The sequence below is a fragment of the Vipera ursinii genome (genome assembly GCF_947247035.1).
Source record: "Vipera ursinii genome assembly, chromosome: 7".
Taxonomy (NCBI): domain Eukaryota; kingdom Metazoa; phylum Chordata; class Lepidosauria; order Squamata; family Viperidae; genus Vipera; species Vipera ursinii.
In genome coordinates, this window is record NC_139521.1 from 56,827,712 (window position 1) to 56,852,531 (window position 24,820).

Consider the following 24,820-nt stretch of genomic DNA (forward strand, 5'->3'; position numbering starts at 1 on the left):
TGTGTGTGATGTATGTGCTCACTTTGAGAGCGGGCAACTAAATTTCATTTTTGATGTGTGCTGTTGTGCCCACAGTAAAAAATGGCAATAAATCTAATCTTACCTTACCTTACCTTATCTAAATATATGGAAAAACGGGATCATAGTTAACCTAGGATTGGTTTAGTGTCAGAAGCTATGATTTCTTTAACCTTGAGAAAGATCTGAATTCCCTGTTTGATGCTGGTTTGAATATTATGTTTTAACTGTGGCTTCATGTGTTGCATCTTTATAAGCATTGCATTGCCTGGTAATAAAAAGGTGGAGAGTAAAATGTACCCGTTCAATGTGCCAAACCAGCTCAAACTGTCTGAGCTGTTTCAACACCTAGCTATAGATACCAACTCTTCCTTCTCCTCCTCTTCCTCCCTCTCCCTCTGTTTACATGATTCGGTTATTGTTGTTTGAGACAAGAATGATAGTAAGAGAATAGTTGATCTAGGAATGTGGATTAGATAACTTTATCAAATAGTTCTTGATATCCTACTGCTCTTCAAAAAGCTGGTAAAAATAGAAATTGAGTAGAGAACATTTGGGAGATGATGAGTAACTGCCATCTCTGTTACTAGATTTTTACATAATTCTGGTTTTAACTATTTTTAGTGTAACTTGTCATGCATAGTATATATAATTAATTAATTAGCTATTTACTGCAAACCAATGAATCATAGAATCATAGGTCTTTTAGTCCAGTGGCCCCCAGCCTTTTGGGCATCAGGAACTGGTTCCATGGAGAGACATTTCTCTGTGGACTGGAGGGGCTGTGGTTTCATGTGCTGCCTGCATCCCACAGATGGGGCTTCGTTTGCTTGTGTGGCCCGGCTACTGGCATGCCGCGGACCTGTGCCGGTCCATGGACCGGGGATTGAGAACCTCTGTTCTAGTCCAACCTCCTACCCAAGGCAGAAGTCCTTAATTCCATCCCAGACAAATAGTTGTCCAACCTTTTTTAAAAAAATCTCCAGCAATGAAACTCCAACAACTCTGGGAAACAAGCTTTTCCACTGATTAATTGCTCTCACTGTCAGGAAATGTCTCCTTAGATTCAGATTGAATCTCCCTCTACCCATTACTTCTTGTCCTGCCTTCAAGTGCTTTGGAGAATAAATTTATTTATTTATTTATTTATTTTTATTTTATTAGATTTATATACCGCCCCTCTCCAAGGACTCGGGGCGGTGTACAGGGCAAATAAAACAGTAACAACACGCAAGGTATAAAAATTAAAATAAGATTAAATCAATAGCCCTAAGTAATAAATACAATCTAAAATTTAAAAAAAATTAAAATTTAAACACTAAAATCCAATCCCTCAGTCCAGGCCGGCCTGTTCAAAGAACCAAGTCTTCAGGTTGCGGCGAAACGAGCGAAGGTCGGGAGCCATCCGGAGTTCAACCGGAAGCTGATTCCAGAGGGCAGGCGCGCCCACAGAGAATGCTCTCCCCCTGGGGGCCACCATCAACTCTCTCTTCTCTATTACAGCCTTTCAAGTATTGGAAGATAGCTATCATGTCACCCTTAAGCCTTCTCTTTATTAAGCTAAACATATCTAGTAGCCTTAGCTACTAATTTAGCTTCCAGACCCTTTATCTTTTTTATTGCTCTTCGCTGGACTCTTTTGGATGCCTTTTGTATCCTGGTAACCAGAACCTCATACAGTATTCCAAGTGTGGCTTATTAATGCAGTATAGTGTGGTACTATCACTTCCCATGATCTTGATATTATCTCTCTATTGATGCAGCCTTGGACTGCATTGACTTTGTTGGCAGCTGCAGCATTCTGTCCATCACCACTTATCACCATAATGAAGTAGATTGCATTCGGGGGAGTGGCTGTTCCAAAATTATTCTATAGAATGCTATGGCTGAAGTACTCTTGAACAGAGGTTGCCTTGTATCAGGCTCTCTCTGATTATACTCAGTCCCTCTCACTAGCGTATCTCACTGATTTTGCCTATGAATAGTATATGATTTTTTTTTAATGTTACTCTTTCCTAGAGGCGGGGAGTTATCTTAAATTTGAGGTGGGCTTCCTTTCAGTTGGATTTATAGGCTTCTTTGGAAGAATTTTTCAGCTGCTATAAAACACTGTTCAACTCAGGGTTCAGTTTTTAATGGTATGTATTCACTGTCTCTGTCAAAGGACCGTCGTCTGGTCTTATGGGCACTATACACAAGGAATTGGGTAAAATAATCACTCTCCTCACATTCTGCCCATTTAGCCTTGACCAAAATTTGGACCAAAACAAGAGGACTAGTGAGACATTGTGTAATTACAACGTTGCAAAAAACAAAACAAAAAAGAGGGTATTGATGTTGTTTATAGCCTTATGCTCTCATGCTCTTCTTGCTTAGCCTTATGCTCTTCTTGCTTAAATGTGATGCGTGTTATAATCCAGCTCTGTTAAAAAAAAAACTAGGCAGCTTATGTGGCTGTTAATGTTTCACTTAAACTAGGTTGGCTAGCAATGAAAAACAAAGTATTTAACCACTGTCCTACTTTAGATCTTCCTGCTCAACAGCTATTTTTCTTGATCAGATCATGTTGTGTTTGTCCCCCCCCCCAAATTAGGCAGGCTTTATACTCACTTTTTTCCTTCTGTTATAATGGTGTTGTGTTGAAACTGACAGTGTAATCCTGTCGGTCTGCTGTATCAGCACTTTTTTCATCAATCCATGGCTTTAGATGTTATTAAATTGATGCAATACATTTGGCCTCACATTAAAGGATGAAGTAAGAGAAGCAGTCCAAGACACCCTCAGATAAATTTTGTGTTTTGTGCAATTTCAAGCTAGAGCATAGTACGCAGAGTTGTTTTACGCAACATTAAATATAGTTTCTAAGGAAAGAAAAAATGATGATGAATTAGAAATTTCCTGTTAGGAACTCTTTAGGGTGAAAATACATTGAAACAAAGCTGATAGTAGGAATGGATTTCTATTTGAAACATAATTGCAACTGAAAAACTTTTTGTCTTTATCTTTATTATATTTGTATACCGCCCTTCTCCCGAGGGACTCAGGGCGGTGACAAAAAGCACAAAGGTACTCAATTCCAAACTCAAAATTATTCAGTTCCAAGTATTTTAAATATCTGGAAGTACTTTCTAGAGAGTAAATTTATTGTCAGGCAAGTCTTCATTTCTGCCTGGAAAAAAGTTTTTAAAGGATTCTTGGAATTCAAAGGGTTGTAATCAGAAAGAAAAACAAATAAAAAGTGTGTCCTAGTCTATGAAATGTCAATGGTTCAACGATCCTTTTCTTCCAGAAGTACTGGAGAAACATCTGTTTAAAATCGTGGCAAACAAGTACAACAAAAATGAGATGGACAAGTTATTATTGATTAATATAATTGCTTGTTTACTTCAAGTAATTGCTGGTACAGCAACATATTACAAAACCCTGTAATGCACAAAGAGAATGCAGGGCAAAATAAATTAAAAATCTGAATGCCTTATAGAAAAGCCTTTTTGTGTTCTGAATTACAGGCAGATTCGAATCTAAATTTTGCTATTATAAGAAGTAGTTGATCAGTACAAAATGTCCATTTTTGGAATATTTTTGCATATTCTAGATTCCTGATTGATTTTGGATTGTAGCAATTAAAAGTTAGTAAGAAGCAGGTATGAGTATCTTTAAGACATTCTCACTATCACAATTTTGTATTAATCAACATTGGCTCACTGAATAACCATAGGGATTCAAGAAGTTAACACCCATTGCACACAACATTTGTGCAAGACTGGTGAAATATTCACCACTGAATTAACATTAGAAAATTTTGCTTTTCTTCACAGCCAGTTGTGTTTTTCTTTACTACCATTTCCTTCAGTAAAAGAGGTATTATTCACCTCTCCTCCTACCTGGGTCATTTGAGGTCATGTTTTGAAAGCTTGAATTATTCTCCCTGTGGGAACAGAGTGTTCTGCTTCTATGCATTGGCTGTTAGTTTTAGGTGGGCACAGAATATATTCCCATCTCATCAAAGTGTATTTTGTTTAAATACGTATATTTAAAATTGGAGTTGCACAATTTTTTATTCTTAAAGATCAAAGCAGGGCTAAGAAATAAGTAAAAATTATTCCTAAATGTGGAGAATTCAGTGTCCAAAGTCTTCTTCTTCTTCTTCTTCTTCTTCTTCTTCTTCTTCTTCTTCTTCTTCTTCTTCTTCTTCTTCTTCTTCTTCTTCTTCTTCTTCTTCTTCTTCTTCTTTTTTGCCCTCAAAAGACATCTCTTTACACACTTCCACCACAGGGTGGACTTGGGGAATTAAACCTTAAATATTAAATAGCAGCCTGAGTGTTTGTCAATTCCATATGTGATCAATCAAGCTTAGTTTTATTTTAGTTGTGTTTTCTTACCTTGTACCTTTAATTTCTTTTATTTTCTGTTCTTTGCAAATTCTTACTCTCAAAGGAAGTCAGTTGACTATAATAAATATAAAAAGGTAAAGGTTCCCCCGCACGTGTGTGCTAGTCGTTTCCAACTCTAGGGGCTGGTGCTCATCTCCGTTTCCAAGCCGAAGAGCCAGCGCTTGTCCAAGGACGTCTCCGTGGTCATGTGGCCGGCATGACTAGGCGCCAAAGGCGCATGGAACGCTGTTACCTTCCCACCGGAGTGGTCCCTATTTTTCTACTTGCATTTTGACGTGCTTTTGAACTGCTAGGTTGGCAGAAGCTGGGACGAGTAACAGGCGCTCACTCTGCTACGCGGCACTTGGGATTCGACCCGCCAAACTGCCGACCTTCTGATCGACAAGCTCAGCGTCCTAACCCACTGAGCCACCTTTGACATGAAATACTAAAAGTATTGAGTTTAATGGATAAATAATACAACTGCATGCAATATAATTTTGACTTCTTTATTTTCTTTGTGTTCTTGCTACAGATAATTAGGATGTGAGGTCCAGAAATGTACAGGAATTTTAAATGGCTAGAAGCAGTAAGAGTTTAATTAGCATATTAATCTTTTTTTTAATCAGACGGCCTACTATTTTTGCACATTATTGAAATTTCTTACTGAGGAAAGGAAAATAAATTAACTTTCTGCTATAGATTTGGGGGAAGAGTTCTGTCTTTTCATGTTTTGTTTGCTATCCACTAACTGAATATTATACTTAGAACTGACTTTACATACAATTAAATCTATATTTTTGAGGAATAAATAAGAGAAAACCTTCAGTGTATTCATGTAAAATAAGATTTAGGACTGATAATTAAAAAGATCCATTTTTGAGTCTATATTCAGTATTTGCCCATTGATGTATGTGAGACAGTTCATTACGCAAGTAGTATGATTTTAAGCTTATTTGTAAATTCTGGAGCATCGCTGTATCTAATTAGAGTTTTTTAAGCTTTGGATCTTATGCAAACAGATGCACTTTTTAAAAAAGAAACTTTAGAGTCGTCTTGTCTGCTTATGTCATTTCCTATTTTCCTCTCAGTAATTATTGATAGAGTTCTTGACTCATGTGCAGAACAGTATGAAAAATGGTGATTTCTTCCCACAACCTGCACATGTTCTAGCATAATGTAGGTTGATCTAGACCAGGGGTAGGTAACCTTGGCTCTTTTATGACTCGTGGACTTCAACTCCCAGAATTCCTGAGCCAGCCAGGAGTCATAAAAGAGCCAAGGTTGCCTACCCCTGATCTAGACACTCATAGAAGGCTTGCCAGATCCAGGGGAACATTAATAATGCCTTTATTGGCTCGTAATAAAATCCTCAGTTAACAGATCCATTATAACTTTTACTTAAACAATTAATGTCATGTTTGTAATTTAAACTTTGGGAGGAAGTGTGGAATTAAGACTATATTGACTCCTGAAATGCCTTTGTTTAGGTCTGTCAGAGTATCTTTTGTGGACAATACATATGCAAAGGAGGCCCTCTAGTGTCTCGGTGATGTGCAATTTTTCATTTACACATTTCATAAATCTGGAGATCAAATAAAACAGCCCAAGTGCATAATAATACTCTTTCTACAGAGTTAGAAAGGACCTCAGGTGTATTTCACCTGCCAACATAGGGAATATAGTACTACAGTATCACTGACAAATGAGCAAATCCAGCCCCAGCATATAAAATGTCTGTACCAATGTTTGATCAGCTCATATCATGCTTCAGATCATAGGGAGATTGTTATGGAAGCAAGTGAGAGGATTAAATACTTTATGTATTGCCTTGTTCTCCTGACAGCTAAAACTAACATATAAATGACACTTTTTTCTTCAATATGAATTAAATGGGTTTAGAGAAACATGCTCCATGCCCTATGGGACCATTAACCACCTATTTTAAGAAGGTAGCCATCATGGTTTGTATGAAATGTAGTTGCTTGTATTACATAAGTTTTTGGCAATATTTACTTTGAAGTAATTATTGAACTTAGCTTGAATTTTAGCTTTCAGAAATAAAATTGTACTATTGATGTCACTCTGAGTTACAGAGACAATGAAGTCTTCAAGCCAGAAAGAAATCTAAGATTTGTAAATTCAGTTTAGTCCCCTGTCACAATGCCAGCTTAATCCTTTCTTTTATCTACTTCTTTGATTTAAAAAAACCCTTCTGGTTGTCAGACAGCTCCTCAAATTAACTCACAATGTATTAAATATAGCAATAAAAGATTACAATATCAAAGCCCAGAGCATGATGAAAGCAATTTACAGCAATCTACTGACACTTTTACTCTCCCAGTCTATATGGTGTGAGAATGTGGTATGAAAACACCAGCCAACAGTGTTGTGTTGCCTCAGAAGAATTCTAACCTGACAATCTTTCATTGCAGTCCTTTTAGAACATTATGCATCGCCTTTGAAGTGCTACAAGGCTTACACTATCTCAATGAGCATGGAATAGTCCACCGAGCTCTCTCACCTCATAATATCCTCATGGATGGAGAGGTGAGTCTTTGGCTATTAGTCTTCTATTATGTATTATACATGGAGGTCAGAGGCCTGAGGAAAAGCCTGAAGCAATTATGTGAGCAATTCTAATTTCACCTCCCCCCCCACCCGTTTACTCCTTTACAAGTAATCCTCAATTTACAACCACAATTGAGCCCAAATTTTCTATTGTTAAATGACACATTTGTTAAGTGAGTTTTGTCCCATTTTACGGCTTTTCTTGCCATAGTTGTTAAGTGAATCACTGCAGTTGATAAGTTAGTAACCAAATTGTTAAATGAATCTGGCTTCCCCATTGACTTTGCTTGTGAGAAGATTGCAAAATGTGACCTTGGGACACAGCAACGGTCATAAATATGAACCAGTTGCTAAGTATTTGAATTTTGATCACATGACCATGGAGATGCTGCAAAGGTTGTAACTGAAAAACAGTCATAAGTCACTTTTTTCAGTGCCATTGTAACTTTGAATGGTCACTAAATGAACTGTTGTAAGCTGAGGATTACCTGTATTTTCAGGACTGGAAGAAAATGATGCCTGTTCGCAGGCATTCAGCATGGAAGGAAAGCTGAATCTTGTGGAAATAAAATTAAGTGGCTGGATGCATGTGTTTGAGCATGTATGGTATGTGTGTAGACGGATTTGGAAAAGAAAGAGAGGAAGACAAAAGGAGCTTTTGACTATTAGAGTGAAAATGTGCATGGGAAATAGGCAGATTAAAAGGACTTCCCATTTTCTTTCCTTTCCAATAAACCTGCCTAGCTCCAATTGAGCTGTCTTCAATTTCTCCTGAAATAGTGTGTTTCCATAAAGGCGGTCCACTCCTGATCTATATAATAAAGCCTTCCTTAAAATAATTTAACTTCTCATATATCATGAGTATAAAAATTACATGTATGCTCCATGGTGGAGTATGCCAGTGAAACAAATAATTGTTCATTCACTCAAGCTATAACAGTTATGTTTGGACGTTGTCATAAATAACACTTTCCTCTTCTCAGAAATGTTATCTTCAGTTTTGATTAATCACAATTTCTTACTTAGTTAAGGTCACAAACTCTGGCTATATATGGTATATTTGAAACAAGCCAGAGTGTATAAATAAGTCACCAGGCTAAACATAATATATTTAGATGTATTTTGGTAGAGTGGATTATTTTAAAAAAATCAACATTTAAGAACAGGCATGCAAAATAAGTGTTTCTTTTTACAAAAGAATATAATTTTATACCACTGGGACATTTTTTCAAAATTTGTCCATAGGAATTAGAACTTAAAAGATTTTTATTGATTCTTATTTCTAATGTACAAGTCAGAAAACTTTGCCAAGTAATTAACTTTGTCGAGTTTCTTTTAACAGGGGCATATTAAATTGTCAAAATTTGGCCTTTATCATATGACTGCTTATGGTGTAGATGTTGATTTTCCTATAGGGTAAGTTAGTTGTCTTGAAATAACCATAATCATATATGAACATTATAAGAGTAATTTTCTAGTACATTTGACTAAGATTAATGTTTTCTGTTCCTCCAATATTCAAGAAATATTGTTTACGCATATAATAAAATCACCTAGTAAAGGCATTTCTCATTAGAATCATAGAAATGTCACTTTCTATGATTTTTATGGCAGCTGTTCCTCATTGGAAGCGATCTGTTGTCACCCATCAATGCTAAACATCATCAGCCAATTCTCCCCTGCTTCTACTAGTGCAAGTGGCTGACCATCCAGTTGACCTCTCCTCTTGATGCCAGACAGACCATGACTGTGTCTTTCTCAGCTCCTGAACTCTCTGGACACTCCTGGGAATTCATGCCACCCCTGTCTGATGGCCCCAGTTCTGGCTCATCTTCCTCCTCCAAACCAGCTTCCAATGGGGCCATCACCGATGTTCTGTACCAGCCTGCTACCAGCCCTGCAGAAAAGGCAGGGACAACCCCTTTACAAACGGCAAGAGGCTGGAATTAAGCCTGCCAAATTTATTAAGATAAAACAGAGGAAAACAAGACACCAACCATGAAACAGGAGCTATGAAACAGGAACTAATCAAGCGGTTGCCTTCAGCAAACCAGCCCTCCCACGCATTCCCCTTTTATACAGTTCAGGGCGTGGCTTCTCTCTGCCTCCTTCCGAGGTGCCCCATTGCCTTCCTCTGTTTACTCCTGATTGACTGCCTCCTGCGTCGGGCGTCCTTGAACAGGGCCAGCTGTGGGTCATCTTCATCCACGCTGTCGGGCTCACATAGCTGGGTCTCCGTCGTGACCAGGTGGGAGGGGCCTGGCTGAGGGCTCTCATCAGCAAGATCTTCAACCCCCTCAGCAAGCTCTTCAACACCCCCCTCCTCCTCTGAGTCGTCCAACCCAACTGCCGAACCCACAGGCTGACCCTGAATCACAACAACAGAGAGAGACAGACAGACAGAGAGAGAGAGAGAGAGAGAGAGAGAGAGGAGGTGGAGGCAGATAGACAGACAGACCCTGACACAAACAGACTATTGCATTGATGAAATCACATTAACTGAAATGATGAAATAATAACAGTAATAGTGGGATAAAAAAGGAGAAAATAGCAACTTAGGAAATTGTGCAATAGAAGGAACACTCTGAAAACTCTGAGTAATTTGGAAAAAAGGTATATTTGTTGTCTTTACGGTCGACCCAGGAGTGTACTTTAGACCTTTAAAAGCATGCTTTGACTTTAGACACCAAATCTGTTCTCAATTTCCATGGCCTTCCTATACCTACAAACTGACTTTAATGACAGAATACGTTTTTAAAAAAATTCTTCTGTCATTGTGACCGTTCAATTTTTTTAAAAAAAGGCATTGGCAAATGAATTGTGTGAAGTTTGTTTGTCATCACCTGCTCCTGAATAATATTTTTTAAAACAAAGTTTAACAAAGCTTGAAGCACAATTTGACAATAGGTTAGCTTATCCCATTGTCTGGTGGAATAAACAGTAAAACGTGTTGTGGAACTAAGAAATTATAAAAATCAATCACCATATGATACATAAATAATGTTTTTTTTTCAAGGTAATATCTGTGTGTTGACCATGTGATAGCAGGAATAATTTATCTCGGCATCATCTTGCTGCTTTGTTTTAGCAAAATTTTATTTTAATAAGATGATTTTCATTTTTTAGGTACCCATCATACCTGGCCCCTGAAGTAATTGCACAAGGAATTATTAAATGCAATGATCACGTGCAGACAGAAAAGGCCCTACGTTCTGGTCCTAAATCAGATGTGTGGTCTCTTGGTATTATATTATTTGAACTTTGTATGGTATGTAACATGTGTTTTTATGCCTTTGAGGGGAACTGTAGTTGGACCACAACTTTCAACTTCATTAGAACTTTCAAAGTCATTATGTATTAGTGATGATAATAAATCTGAGCAGCCCCAGCTTCAGGAATGCTCTTTTTTCAAGATATTTGAGAACCATGTTTGGTATATTTTTGTTCTATCAATGAACTTTCTTTGAATCATTTCATTTAAGACAAAAATAAATGTCCAGAAAATGTTACAATTGTTGCACTGCCCTTTTCCCCCTTCTCCTATGGTATGGTCCAGAGGAAATGCAGCCTTGAGGTAGGCATACAAATCTTTTATGACTATGCACATTTTTACTGAGGTCTGTTTAAAAACAATTATCGTCATGGATGTACAGTTGAAAGAAAAAGTATGTGAACCCTTTGGGATTACGTGGAGTTTTGCATGAATTGGCCATAAAATGCGCTCTAAATGTCATGTAAGTCACAGCAATAGAAAAACACAGTCTGCTTAAAATAATACTACACAAACATTAGCTGTTGTCATGTTTTAATTGAATATAAGATGAAAACATTCACAGTGTAGGGTGGAAAAAGTATGTGAACCCCTAGCCTAATGACTTCTCCAAGAGCTAATTGGAGCCAGGAGTGAGCCAACCTTGACTCCAACCAGTGTGATGATATTGGATGTGTTGCTGACAGCTGTCCTTCCCTTTAAAAACACACACCTGGTTTGGGTTTACTGGTCTCAAGAAGCACTGTCTGATGTGAACCATGCCTCACAGAAAAGAGCTCTCAGAAGACCTATGATCAAGAATTGTTGACTTGCATGAAGCTAGAAAGGGTTACAAAAGTATCTCCAAAAGCCTTGATGTTCATGTGTCCACGGTAAGACAGACTGTCTACAAAGGGAGAAAGTTTGGCACTGTTGCTACTCTCCCTAGGCGTGGTTGTCCTGTAAAAATGACTGCAAGAGCACAGCGCATAATGCTTAATGAGGTAAAGAAGAATCCTAGAGTGTCAGCTAAAGACCTACAGAAATCTCTGGCACATGCTAACATTTTTGTTGACACATCTACAATAAGGAAAACATGAAACAAGATTGGAGTACATGGGAGGACACCACGGAGGAAGCCATTGCTGTCCAAAAAAAATATTGCAGCACGTTTGAAGTTTGCAAAAGAGCACCTGGATGTTCCACAGCACTACTGGCAAAATATACTGTGGACAGATGAAACCAAAATTGAGTTGTTTGGGAAAAACACACAACACTATGTGTGGAGAAAAAAAGGCACAGCACACCAACATCATGGTTTGGGGCTGCTTTGCTGCCTCAGGGCCTGGACGGATTGTTGTCATTGATGGGAAAATGAATTCCAGAGTTTTATCAGGACATTTTGCAGGAAAACGTACGACCATCTGTCCGCCAACTGAAGCTCCGCAGAGGATGGGTGATGCAACAGGACAATGACCCAAAGCATACAAGTAATTCAACAAAACAATGGCTTCAACAGAACAGAATACGCCTTCTGGAGTGGCCCAGTCAGAGTCCTGACCTCAACCCGATTGAAATGCTGTGGCATGACTTTAAGAGAGCGATTCACACCAGACATCCCAAGAATATTGCTACACTGAAACAGTTTTGTGCAGAGGAGTGGTCCAAAATTACTCCAGATCATTGTGCAGGTCTGATCTGCAACTACAGGAAACGTTTGGTTGAGGTCATTGCTGCCAAAGGACGTTTAGAGCGCATTTTATGGCCAATTCATGCAAAACTCCACGTAATCCCAAAGGGTTCACATACTGCTTCTTGCAACTGTATCAGTTAATACATGATTTAAGTACACACTACGCAATTCATAATAATGCTTCATTAATCACCCCCTTTATTGTTGCCTTTAGGGCAGAAAGCTGTTCCAGAGTTTGGATGTAGCTGAAAGACTAAAACTGATACTTAATCTTGGTGAGTAATGTACAAATTACTGCAGATCATTGAAGGCCTCATAAAATCCCAAATGACTACCTAGTCATTATACAGGCTCTGCATTGCGTTCCCCCCCCCAGTGTATCTGAAAATTGGATATACATTCAGCCAGCTCTACCCCATAACAGCAGCACAGCATTGTTGCTTTGATAGTGCTAAAGAATAAAATAACTGAAGATTATCAGGGCAGTGATACAAGGATGGTTCTGGAATGAAGTAAGTTTTGACTGCCTACAAAGTAGTTTCAAAAAATATAGCAACCTATCCCTTCATTATTCTTTTATGTATTTTAACCTTATTTCTTGACTGTGGTTGATGTCAGGTCATCCCTTTTACAAACACTGGACCTGTATATAATAGCTACATTTTGTATCTGAAAAGCAACATCCACAGAAGATATAGCACACCAAGTAAAGCAGCCTCTGTGGATTTTACTCCGCTAGTCGTTGCCAGCTATAGGGGGCAGTGCTCATCTCCGTTTCAAGGCCATTGAACCAGCACTGTCCAAAGATATTTCCGCAGTCATGTGGCCAGCATGACGTCACGGAACGCTGTTACCTTTCCACCGTAGAGGTATCTACCTATTTGCATACTTTTGAACTACTAGGTTGGCAGGAGCTGGGGTGAGAATTGGAGCTCACCCCATCATGTGGCACTTAGGTCATGAACCTGAGCTGTCAGTTTTCCAGCCAATAAGCCCAGCATCTTAACCGCTGAGCCACCGCACCACCCTAGAAGATGTAGGTGGAATGAAATTGGTGTGACCTTATAATCTTCTCTTGAATTTGCTACAGCTGATCTATTTTTTCTACTGTTTTGTTCAAAGAGGAGCCACCCTACATTTTTTAGGCTTATCAGGCCTTCCATATTACAAAACATATTTATATATTGTATATTTAATACTGGAATAAGCAACTTTACCCAGATTTTTGTTCCCCGTGTAATGTTGATATTAATTTTTGAAAAAGATGTGCAAAGCTGTTGTGCTTCAGTGCAAAATATCCACGTCTAGCATCTTTATTTTCAAGAATGAAAATAGGCCTCTAGGCAGAAAATAAAAATGATGAGTAGCAGCAGCCCAGTGCTTTGTTTGGAAGTCTGCCTGCTTACCCGGAAAAAAAACAACAATATGGCAGACAGTATACCATGGGCAAAGAGGAAACAGTAGAAAGCAATGTTACCAGTTTGCCTTCTGTTAAATGCCTTTACTAAGTTTGGTTTTTGGCTAGGCCCAAACGGCAGTCATTTTACAAGTATGGAAGACCTTATAAAACAGTCATGTTTGAACACCCGTGCTTAAAGTGCTCAAATAATTTTGATCTCAGATATTAGAATGGAATTTATTATATGAACAGTGGGTATCCAGGAAAGCTATGGAGCTTTCTCCATAGAGATGGGCATTTCCCACATTTTCTAAGAGACAATATTCTGAAATTCATCTCGAGATAATGAGGACACTTTTAAAATTACTGGGTCATATCCAGTGCTTATTTGGAAAAGAAAAAGGTGCCGGAACTCACACATGTCATACAACCCGCCTTGCCTGCCCTACAAGGTTCCATCCAAAAAAGGTGCCGGAACTCCGTTCTGAGAGTTCTATGACAAAAAAAGCCCTGGTCGTATCTTTTTGATTACTATCGAATAATTGCAATAATGTTATTTCTTTGTATACGTGAGAGCCAGTTTGGTGTGCTGATAAGTATGCCCGCATAGAGTTTTGAATAATGCCCCTCATTATGCCCCTGAAGAAGATGTAGCAAAAATGCCTACTTGTCCTTCTATTTGCTAGATTATCCACTTTGTACATCTCAGTTCCACACACCTCTGGGTGGGCGTTTTGCTTTTGAGAGACCAGATGGAAGAGAAACATTGTGTGCATATACATAAAAGAGGGGGGGGGGGAAATGAATTCTAGGAATGTAAGTAAAGAATTACTAACAACTCATTCTCATCTACAGGGTGTGTTGATGACATCGTAACAGTGCTAGCTGAGGAACATGGATGCTTGGAGATTCTGAAGGTCTGAATTTCTTACTTATATCTACAATGACTAATTATAATTCATAGTGGATTTCTTTCTTGAAGCATAAACCAAAGTATTTAGAAGCAATGTCTTTAAAGAAACTCCTGGATGCTCAGTTACTGGATATTCATTCCTGTCTGCTACGTTAAAATTGTTTTTGTTTTTTCAGAATTGCCATGTAATTAAAAAATCTGGGTAATGGTCCATGACCGTAATAAAGATTGATTGAAAATCTGTTGCAGTATATTTAGTTGGTTTTGTTCAGTATAGCAGATATAGTTTATACTCCTGTTCTTGATTGTAAATCAGAAGAATATTTATCTTTAATTCATTTTGAAAGAACGTGCCTATATTTTTGGCACATTTTGCTTAGACTTTGTATATAACATGCAAACATTCCGTACTTGAATATGGCACGTTTCTCAGATGTTGCTCCAGCTTTGTTGAAACTGTCACTTTAGAATTAAGATTTGCTCCATCTGAGTGTCACTGAAAGTGGAACTTTTTGAAAGAGTATTTAATTGAATATTTGCTATCCTTAATTTATTTAACTTTTAATTAGTCATATTGGTTCATTTGTTGATCTTATTTTATTAGGTTTTTAATCATTAATTTATATATTTTTCATCGTGGCAATTACAGTTGCTTCTGGTTTTGGAACTTTGATTAGTTAATGGTTTTAATTTATTTATATATGTAAATGTTTATAGCTATTGTAGCTGTCTATTGTTTTGATTAAACCATATAAACCATCTATATTGATTTGATATGAATAAATGAGTTAACTAAATTGAAATTTATATTTTATGCACTAGGAAGTTCCTGAAAATATTTTAGGTCTACTTAAGAAATGTCTTACATTCCAACCTTCCAAAAGGTAAGTGTATTTTACAAATACATTAGGTAATTAGACTTGTCCATTAAGTTTAACAAGCTTTTTGTCCATACCTGAACTATGATACAAATCAAGCAGATTCAGACTTGCAGTTCTTTAAGCGTGGACCAAAAGCAAATCATAGATATAAAATAACCGTGACTTGCGAATTTTTTTAAACAAAAAACTTCAGTCACATTTTACAGTTCTAGTTAACATCTAGAAATTGTAGATTCACAAGGTGTGTTGCCAACATAAACAATAAACAACCAAGAAAGGAGAAGAACCAAGCTCAGAGAGCAGCAAAGACCCCCATTTCAGCCCTGAGCTACAAATAGTTTCCTTTATTGCTAATTGATATTGTTTGATCTTTGACTGTATTACGTTCAAGAAGAGTGCTTACAATATGTTTCCTAATTATGCAAACACTGCTACCCCTTCTTTGTGTTTCATCTCCACAGTAATAAACAGTGGGATCACTGAAAATGTCCAGACCTAGTCCATCTCCAATTGATGATGCCTGAAATGTCAATCTGTAGTCAATTCATTTCATCTTTCACTGTCTTGACTTTTGTTATGTTCATGTAAAATTCTTATTCTGTCTTTGCAAATTCGGATTTTCTTTTTCTACATGGGTAACATCATCAATGAGGGTGCTTACCGCAAGGAGGTTGAAGGTTTGTTGAAGTGGTGTAAAGAAAACAGCCTAGTTTTAAATACTGGAAAAACCAAAGAGATCATTGTCGAGTTCATAAAAGGCAGGCACAGCCACACTCCTCTGTGCATTCACCTGTGGAGATGGTTAACAGAATCAAATTCCTGAGTGTGCAGTGAACAAGTAGGCTGGCTTGGTCGCTCAACAGCGAGACACTGGTGAAGCGGGCACAGCAGTACCTGCATTTTCTGCATCGCATGAGAAAAGCACATCTTCCCCCATCCTTACCACTTTCTACAGGGGACAATCGAGAGCATCCTGTCATACAGCATCACAGTCTGGTTTAGAAGCATCACTGCTTCAGACAGGAAGGCGGTGCAGAGAGTGGTGAGGATGGCTGAAAAGATCATTGGCAGTTCCTTCCATCCAGGACATAGCACGCTAGCGTTACTTGAGCAGGGTCCTCAAGATTGTCTGGGACACTACACATCCTCTTCACGACCTGTTTTCCTTGTTACCTTCTGGGAGGAGGCTCTGTGGTATCAGAAGTAGAACATCCAGATTCAGTCATACAGTCCATACAGCATTAACCTTGTGAACTCTAAAGCTTCCTCCTTCCGTTATATATTCAAGATGGACAGTGATTAATATTTATATATGACTTACATGTAAGGGTGTAGGTCTATACGTATGTTGTATATAGTATGTTTAAATGTGTGTTATGTATGTGTACACTTCGAAAGCAAACAGCTAAATTTCATTTTTAATGTGTGCCATTGTGCCCACAGTAAAAAATAACAATATTTTTGCCCTCACTTCCTTTTTCTATTATATCAGGCCTACTCCTGGAAAACTATTGAATGATTCAGTGTTCAGTGAAATCTCATCTTTATATCCAACCTTCCATACACCTGTCAGTTTTTTCTCATCTAATCTAAGATGTGCTAATTTGTCTCTTCCTGAGGATATTAACGAGTTATTTCAAGGTAAGGCAACAGATTCCAGCTATTTCCCTTGTGTTGCCAGACTAGCAAGCAGGAGTTGGTGAGGCCCTCCTTAGCCATGAAAGCCAGCTGGGTGACCGTAAGCCGGTCACTCCCTCTCAACCCAACTCACCTGACAGGGTTGCTATTGTAGGGAAATTATGAGGAAAGAGTGTTGGATATGTTCGCTGCCTTGTAAAAATAATAAAGTCTGGGAACAATAAGTAATCTTTTTATCCATGTTTATTAGTATTATCCTCTTTCTCCTGAAACACAAGGGTAGCATATACCTGTGCCATTTGAATTCTGAAGTTCTTTGGCCTGTAACTCTTTATAACTCTACAACTAATAACTCTTTTGTATCCTGATAATTTGCAGATTTCAGATGCTCACATGAATGTTTCATGCCTAGTTATGTGGATTGAAATCCCAGGCTGTAGATTTTAACGAAATGTTTGTTGGGCAGTTAGATTACAGCCAACTGTAAGGAAAATGATCATATGATAGCATACAAGAAAAACTATAACTGCCGACAGATCCACAGTGATATGTTCAGTCCCCAGCCTTTTCAATTAAATAAATTCTAGGTAGGAGAATGAGACCTGAAAGAGGTGTGACTTTTTAAACAGTGCTACTTTGGATGAATTAATGGTTTGGTCGGTTAATTACACCTTTTATTCTGTTTGGTAAGGTGTTTTTTTTTTAAGATTTTCAGATTCATTCAAAAGAAAAACTTTGTTGTGCACACATGCTTAAAGCATTTGCATCTACGCTGATATCTTCCACATGAATCTATAGTTCTTATCATTCCCATCTATCATGGGCATTAGCCATTAGATTTAAGATGATGATTTAGGTTCAGTTTGTCTGAAGACACTGACTTGGTGAAAAATGGGTGAAACTATTCTTAGTATAGCTTATTTATTTATTTATTTATTTATTTATTTGGATTTATATACTGCCCTTCTCCCGAAGGACTCGAACAGACATACACATTTTGGATTAATTTAGTACTCATCTTGCATTCTATTATGTTATTGCTGTTGTATGACATGAGATTGAAGATAAACCCCGTTTGATGAATGAATGAAGTATTTAATAGAACCCCGTCTCTTGAATTTATTGAATTGCTAACAAATTGCTATGAAAACGTTGGCATTCTTCCTACAGAGCAGCCAATAGATTGTGCAGCTGGTTTCCCTTTCTTACAATTTTCCCTCCTGCTCAGAGAGAAAATATTGTTTCTATTTGCTAACACGGGAAGATTTTATCTGCAAACTTTTTATTCAGTTTTCAGGGGGAAAAAATACATGCTTTTGAACCCAGAGAAAAGAAAGGTGCATGAAAATTGATATAATAATTGTCTTTAATAGTTGTCCTTGTTGAATTCTATTAATAGAGGAAAGTTCTGATTACCTAGCAGAAAGGACAATTGAAGAAGTTTATTATCTTTGGTGCTTGGCTGGAGGTGACTTGGAGAAAGAGCTTGTCAACAAGGATATCATTCATTCCAAGCCTCCCATCTGCACACTTCCTATGTAAGATATACAGGCGGAAGGGGAATAAAAGCAAGAAAGAAATATCTAAATGATAAAATGAAAGTGGCTTTTAAATAGGAACAGGGCCAATAGTCTGAAAGTCTAGTTGCATTCTTCACTATTTGCACTTATTTCCTTGAAAAAGTATGGCAATTTGTAGAAGTCTTCAGAGGTGCGCTCTGCAGACATACAGATTCAGTTAAAATATTTCTCAGCTAAACATTTAATTGTATTGATTTTATTTACTTATTTAATTCCATGTCTATAGCTGCCCATTTCAGTCAATGACTTAGTTGCATGATTAGTATTGTGCAGCTAAACAATTTGATTAAAATTAAGATATAGGTGCCTATATGTGGAATTAGAAATACCCACCTATCTATTTGAAGATAGGTAACAGCAAAAGCTGTTTGCGTTTGCAAAATTAACTATACTTATTTCAATTAGCATCCTCAACTTCTCAAACATACTTTTTAATGTGTAAATTATGTTAATTAGCAAGTAGAAGCAGAGTAAGATTATGTCCCTAAATGTATGAAACTGCAGACTGATCAAGGGTCAGTATAAATACAATGAAAGCAGTTCTATTGAATATGGGGGGAGGGGAGAGAAAAGACTACATAAGCTAATGCTTGTTGTTATATTGAAATTTGTTTTCCTTTTCCTTTTTACTCCTAGCTTTTTGTTTGAAGATGGGGAGAGCTTTGGACAAGGGCGTGATAGAAGTTTCCTTTTGGATGATACAACTGTGATGCTATCGCTATGTCAGCTCAGGAATGTAAGATATTGTGATTCCTTAAAATAAAATATGGATTGTTTTTATATATATATTATTATATTATCAGAATGGTCTTTGCCTTGTACAGTAAGTCCCATCTTTGCCTTGCTTCCTTTCATAGACCTGAGATCTTATCCATATTTACCCACAGCATATTCAGGAAGTGCATGGAGGGCCTGCTGAAATTCTAGTCCTTCTAGGCCTATTCTCCAATCCAACACTCAACCTCCCACTATTGATAAACAACATCAAACTAACCAGTATTTAGGGGTGATACTGAAATATAATTTTATTTTATTTTACTTATCTATATATTAAATTGTTGTATTTTACTCCAGTTTCAATTTAAATTGTTTTTCTAGAATTTTAGTAATAATTTGTGTTTGGAACTCTGTATTTTGATATTAGCTCATCAATAAACTAAACTAACTAACTAGCTGCCTTCTAAATTCATGTCTTTTCAAAACTTCTTCTTAAGTTCTTCTTCCCATTCTTCTAATATTCCCTACTTCTGTTCTAAAGTCAAACATCTTTTTATTAATTATTTTTGAAAATAAATGTTTTAAGAGGTTGTAATTGCACATATATAATTTAAGCAATTATTTTTAAAGAAACAAGGTGCAGGCCTTTGAATAGAAAGACCAGGAAATCAACTCCATAGGAATATTATAACTACTTTTATTAAAATTTCATTTTTCATTTCATTTTATTAAATTTGTATACCGGCCTTCTCCTGAATTGACTATAGACATAATCTTGCAAATCTGATTATGCTGTAACTTCTTCCTCTTATCCTCCGATGAATTAGGGAGCTATCTGCCTTAGCTTCCTCTGAATGTGATCTCCTTGCTGTTTCGATTTTAAAAAATGTATCTGCACCTTTTGCATAGGTAATGCTTCTTATACATTTTTGTCAAGGTGATCTTCCTTATTCTCTACACAGGAATTCATTTAAAAACAAGGGAAAGAAATCCAAGACAATCAAATTTCATGTAGTACACTATAAAATTTTCCCAATGCTTTTATCAGTTCATAAATACCTTCACAGTTTAAAGCTAAACTTCATCCTGCTCTGATAATGATGCTTGAACAATATACTAAATGCAAATATGTTTATGTGTGTCTGAGTGTGAGAAAATAGTTAAGAGATGCTGAAACTGAAACTCAAATACTTTGGCCACATAATGAGAAAAGGGGATTCATTAGACAAGACCTCGATGTTGGAAAAGGAGAGGGGGACAGCAGAGGATGAGATGTTTATAAATCCCTTTTGTTCACAAGTCCATCAAGCATAAAGAACATGCACAATACAGTTTGTCAGAACCCGTATCTACAGGGTTCCCCTTTCCCCCCCCCAACCCAATCCTTTTCCTCCTCCTTTCATCCTGACCCGAAGTTCACTCTCTTCCTGGGTTCTGCCATACTCCTGGGGGGAGGGGGGAGTGCTTGTGGGTTATTGCCTTGACTTTCTCTATCACTACAATGTAACACTTTGCTTTCCTGCACATTTTTTCTGTGAACTATCTCTTCCCCTATTGTCAGCTACTAAAGGGGGGAGGGGGGAGAAGAAAGGAATGCAACCACTGGCAGATGGTTATCTCCACGCTCCCAGGAGAAGGTGCAAAAAGCCGCCAAAACATCGCTCCTGCAGCCGGAGAACGCCTGATGCTATCTCCCTTTTCCCACAAGGAACCTAACACCTGGGGATTGGCCTGTTTGAACTGACCGGATGAACTATGGGGTGGGGTTTTGCTTGGGACACTTTAACCTATCGATCTGAGCGGGAAATCCTCAGATCCTGTCCAGTAAGCTTGCTATCAACTCCTCCTAATAAAAGGTCCTTTTGAAAGAAACTGCTTCTACAAGTTCTACTTTCTTGGGATGAGATTTTGAAGTGGGCCCTGACACAGTTCTTACCACATAATATGCAAGTGGATCTACAGACAGTATATAAGTGGAAGTTGGGAGAAGATAGGAAAGAAGAAGGGAAAAGGTGGGACAGAGTTACAATCTCTGTCCCACCTTCTCTCAGCTTCCAGACCTTCTAGATTGGCATTTGGACAGATTTATTTGTATTGGCAACTTGAAAATTCATAAGTAGATTAGCTTCTGTGAATAAAGATAGTATTTTAAAGGAAATAACCTTTATTTACATTTAAGGTTCAAGCAACTTTTATCTTGCTAATCAAGTCTCCTTTCTTTGTCACAAATAGTTTGGATCCAGGAATGGATCCAATGCTGCATGGATCCTTGCATGAGCTCCAGAATTTTGGAAAGGTGCTGGAGTCATCTTCAGTCACCTAGACTGCATAAACATGTTGGTTGTGTTTGCAACTAACAATCCAGCCATCCTTTTGAACCAAGATCAAACTAATAAGTAGTTTGAAAACAAATTAGGCAGCAAATAAATTTAGTAAGTAAATAATAAAACATCGTTTTAGTGAATTGTTGACTATTTAAAATGGATATTTTTTAACTGGTAATTTATATAATTTTTATAGAGATTGAAAGATGTTGATGGAGAAGCATTTTATCCATTGCTTGAAGATGAGTAAGTATATAAAATAAATTTTCTGTTTGAGAGGATAAGAATCTCTTAGATTCCCAAGAAATTGATTTGTTAGTCTTTGGAAGCAAAATACTAGCTTAGGGATAAAATTAGTTAGAAGTATAAGAGTCTTTAGTGGTTCCAGAGTTGTTTAAAGTGGATCTACTGCACTCAATGTAAATTAATTTGTTAATTTCAATATGCACATTTACTCATATGAAATCTAGAAGTTTCTTAATATTGTTCCCAGAATCAGATTTGTGAAGCAGTAAAATATTTTATAGTACAGCTTGACCCATTACTGCTTCTGGCTCAAATGAATCTGATTAGAAGAGATTGAAATTCTGAACGTTCTTTATTGCATCTGTTAATCTCCATAGGTCAGTCGTGAATAGTGATTAATAGTAGTTGTATTGTGTTTCTTTATACTACATAGTACAAAGTAATTGTAATATATAAAGCTATTTTATAATAAATTAGGAAATTAAATCAATCAGGCTTCAGTTTATAAAAAGGAAATTGAATTTGTTTTTCTCTATGCACACAAGGTAAATATTTCAATTATTTCATTCCTTAGTTTACTTTTATGATTTCTTCTGTTTAAGACATAATACTTTAAGAACTATTTTCTCTGTTGTTTTTTCAGCCAATCAAATATGCCTCATTCAAACAGTAACAATGAATTATCTGCTGCTGCCAAACTTCCTCTTATTATTCGAGAGCGGGATACTGAATATCAACTAAATAGGATTGTCCTATTTGACAGACTACTGAAGGTGTGTAGTTTAGTTAGACTTCAAATGCTGTCCTAATTTGGCTTTATCCATTTAATTTTCCTTGATTAGTTTTTCCATCAACTATTATACAGTATATATATAATTTATTATAAAATACTCAAAAGGTTATCAGCATAGAAATGTTAAAAGTATGCTATTAAAAGTATGAAAATATTACTAATACCAGATTGATATGTTATTTCTAGGCCTATCCATATAAAAAAAATCAAATTTGGAAAGAAGCCAGAGTTGACATTCCACCTCTTATGAGAGGTTTAACTTGGGCAGCGTTACTTGGAGTAGAGGTAAGATTAAGAGAGATACAACAATTGTTTTCTCTGTCTATGCAGTATATTTCAACTCTACCTTTTAACTTCCACAAAACATTAGAAATTAGCCTCTGCAAATAAAATAACAACTGATTACAAAATATTAATGAAATATTAATGAAAAAAGAGAATCCGCAGTTTTGGCCTGAAACTATAGCAATGATGCAATGTCACAATTCTTTTGCACTCAGTCTATGGAGGTGCAGCATCAAAGTAGAATTTAAAGGTTGAATCCGGGAAGTAGACAAATAAGGACAGTAGCTGACATTTTGAATTCTTATCTAAACTACATTTGTAATTTGGCACTCTTAATTACCACCTCTTCTTTGAGATATATTATCTGAGCTCTGGCTGAATGAATTCTTAGTAGAGAATAATACTTACAGTGGAGTTCTTGGTGCTCTCTGAGGTTGGTGTTTGCTTGCAGGAATTTCATTGGCTGACTAGGTAACATCTTTAGTGGAAGAGAGGTTTATTTATTTATTTATTTATTTATTTATTTATTTATTTATTTATTTATTTATTTGTGGGACTTATATGCCCCTCCCGAAGGACTCAGGGCGGCTAACAACAATAAAAGACAATAATAGAAATGTTAAAAAAAAATTAAACTAAAGCCCCAATGATAAAATATTAAAAACATTTTTAAAAATCCCTATCGTCAGTCCAGGTCAGCCTGATGGAAAAGAAATGTTTTAAGGCCGCGACAAAAGGACTGGAGGTCTGGGGCCATCCGGAGCTCAAGGGGAAGTTGATTCCACAGAGCAGGCGCTCCCACAGAGAAGGCCCTCCCCCTGGGGGTCACATTGTCTGGCCGATGGCACCCTGAGGAGGCCCTCTCTGTGTGAGCGCACCAGGTGATGGGAAGTCATTCCTGGCAGTAGACGGTCCTGACCCCTGGGGCACCCCACAACTAAGGGGCCTCGGGGTTGACCTCTGCCCTCCTGCCAACACCGTCTGCGAACGGCCCGAGAGGTAGGAGGAGAACCACCATAAAACGGTGCCTCCCACTCCCAACCCCCCAAGACATCGCAGCAAGATACCATGGTCGATGGTATCAAAAGCTGCAGAGAGATCTAATAGGACCAGGACAGAGGAACAACCCCTATCCCGGGCCCGCCAGAGATCATCCACCAGTGCGGCCAATGCCGTCTCCGTGCTGTACCCGGGCCTGAAACCCGATTGATATGGATACAGATACTCAGTTTCCTCCAGGACCAAAGGGAGCTGCCATGCCACCACGCTCTCAACAACCTTCGCAAGAAAGCGAAGGTTGGAGACAGGACGAAAGTTATTTAAAATAGCTGGATCCAAGGCAGGTTTCTTGAGGAGGGGGCTCACCACTGCCTCCTTCAAGGCGGCAGGGAAGCACCCCTCACTCAAGCATTAATAACTGCCAGGAGCCAGCCTCTTGTAACCTCCTGAGCCGCATAAACCAGCCAGGAGGGACACGGGTCCAACAAACATGTGGCGGCACTTAATCTCCCCATGATCCTGTCCACTTCATCTGGAGTCACAGGATCAAACTCCTCCCAGATATTATCGGCCAAACCTGTCGCTTCCCCCTCAACAGATACTGCCCAGTCGGAGTCCAGACCAGCCCGAATCTGAGCAATTTTATCCAGCAGATGCTGACTAAACTCCTCGGCCCGTCCCCACAAGGGGTCCTCCCCCATCCCCTGATTTAAAAGGAAATGGGTCACCCTAAACAGGGCAGCCGGGCGGTTATATGCGGACGCAATGAGGGTGGCGAAGTGAGCACGCTTCGCCGCCTCCATTGCCACAAGGTAAGATCTAGAAAAAGATCTTAACTTTGTGGCCTCTGACCCTTTGCGCCGGGTCAGAGGCCACAAAGGCACAACGCGGTCGAGAGCCTCCGAAGCAGCCCGTTGCCAGGCATCAACTAAGGTCTCGACCGGGCTGTGGGAAAGGGAGGCAGGAATCAGTCTAAGCGCCATCTGGAACCTATCCGGGTCCATAAGGTGCCTGGGGCGGAACCACCTGGTACTCACATCCGCCTGTCTGAGGGGCAGTGGCCTCCCGCGGACAAAGGGCCTCCTTAATAACAACTGCCACCCCACTGCCCCTACCCTGAGCCCAAGGCTAGTGAAGCAC

The 24,820-nt window shown here is 38.2% G+C and overlaps 1 protein-coding gene and 1 long non-coding RNA gene across 2 annotated transcripts in view; both read left to right on the plus strand.

The window, feature by feature from the left end:
* The window catches only part of LOC310643071, a 937,169-nt gene that overhangs the window by 853,561 nt on the left and 58,788 nt on the right, over positions 1–24,820 (plus strand). The window lies entirely within an intron of this gene.
* Positions 1–24,820, plus strand: part of TBCK (TBC1 domain containing kinase) — an 89,951-nt gene that overhangs the window by 10,451 nt on the left and 54,680 nt on the right. Inside the window, exons 3-14 of the mRNA XM_083367113.1 lie at positions 6,827–6,941; positions 8,305–8,378; positions 10,089–10,230; positions 12,120–12,180; positions 14,160–14,221; positions 15,040–15,101; positions 16,591–16,739; positions 18,136–18,274; positions 18,953–19,052; positions 21,554–21,603; positions 22,247–22,376; positions 22,583–22,681. Coding sequence (XP_083223239.1) covers positions 6,827–6,941; positions 8,305–8,378; positions 10,089–10,230; positions 12,120–12,180; positions 14,160–14,221; positions 15,040–15,101; positions 16,591–16,739; positions 18,136–18,274; positions 18,953–19,052; positions 21,554–21,603; positions 22,247–22,376; positions 22,583–22,681 — 1,183 coding nt within the window. The remainder of the gene's footprint in view (positions 1–6,826; positions 6,942–8,304; positions 8,379–10,088; positions 10,231–12,119; positions 12,181–14,159; positions 14,222–15,039; positions 15,102–16,590; positions 16,740–18,135; positions 18,275–18,952; positions 19,053–21,553; positions 21,604–22,246; positions 22,377–22,582; positions 22,682–24,820) is intronic.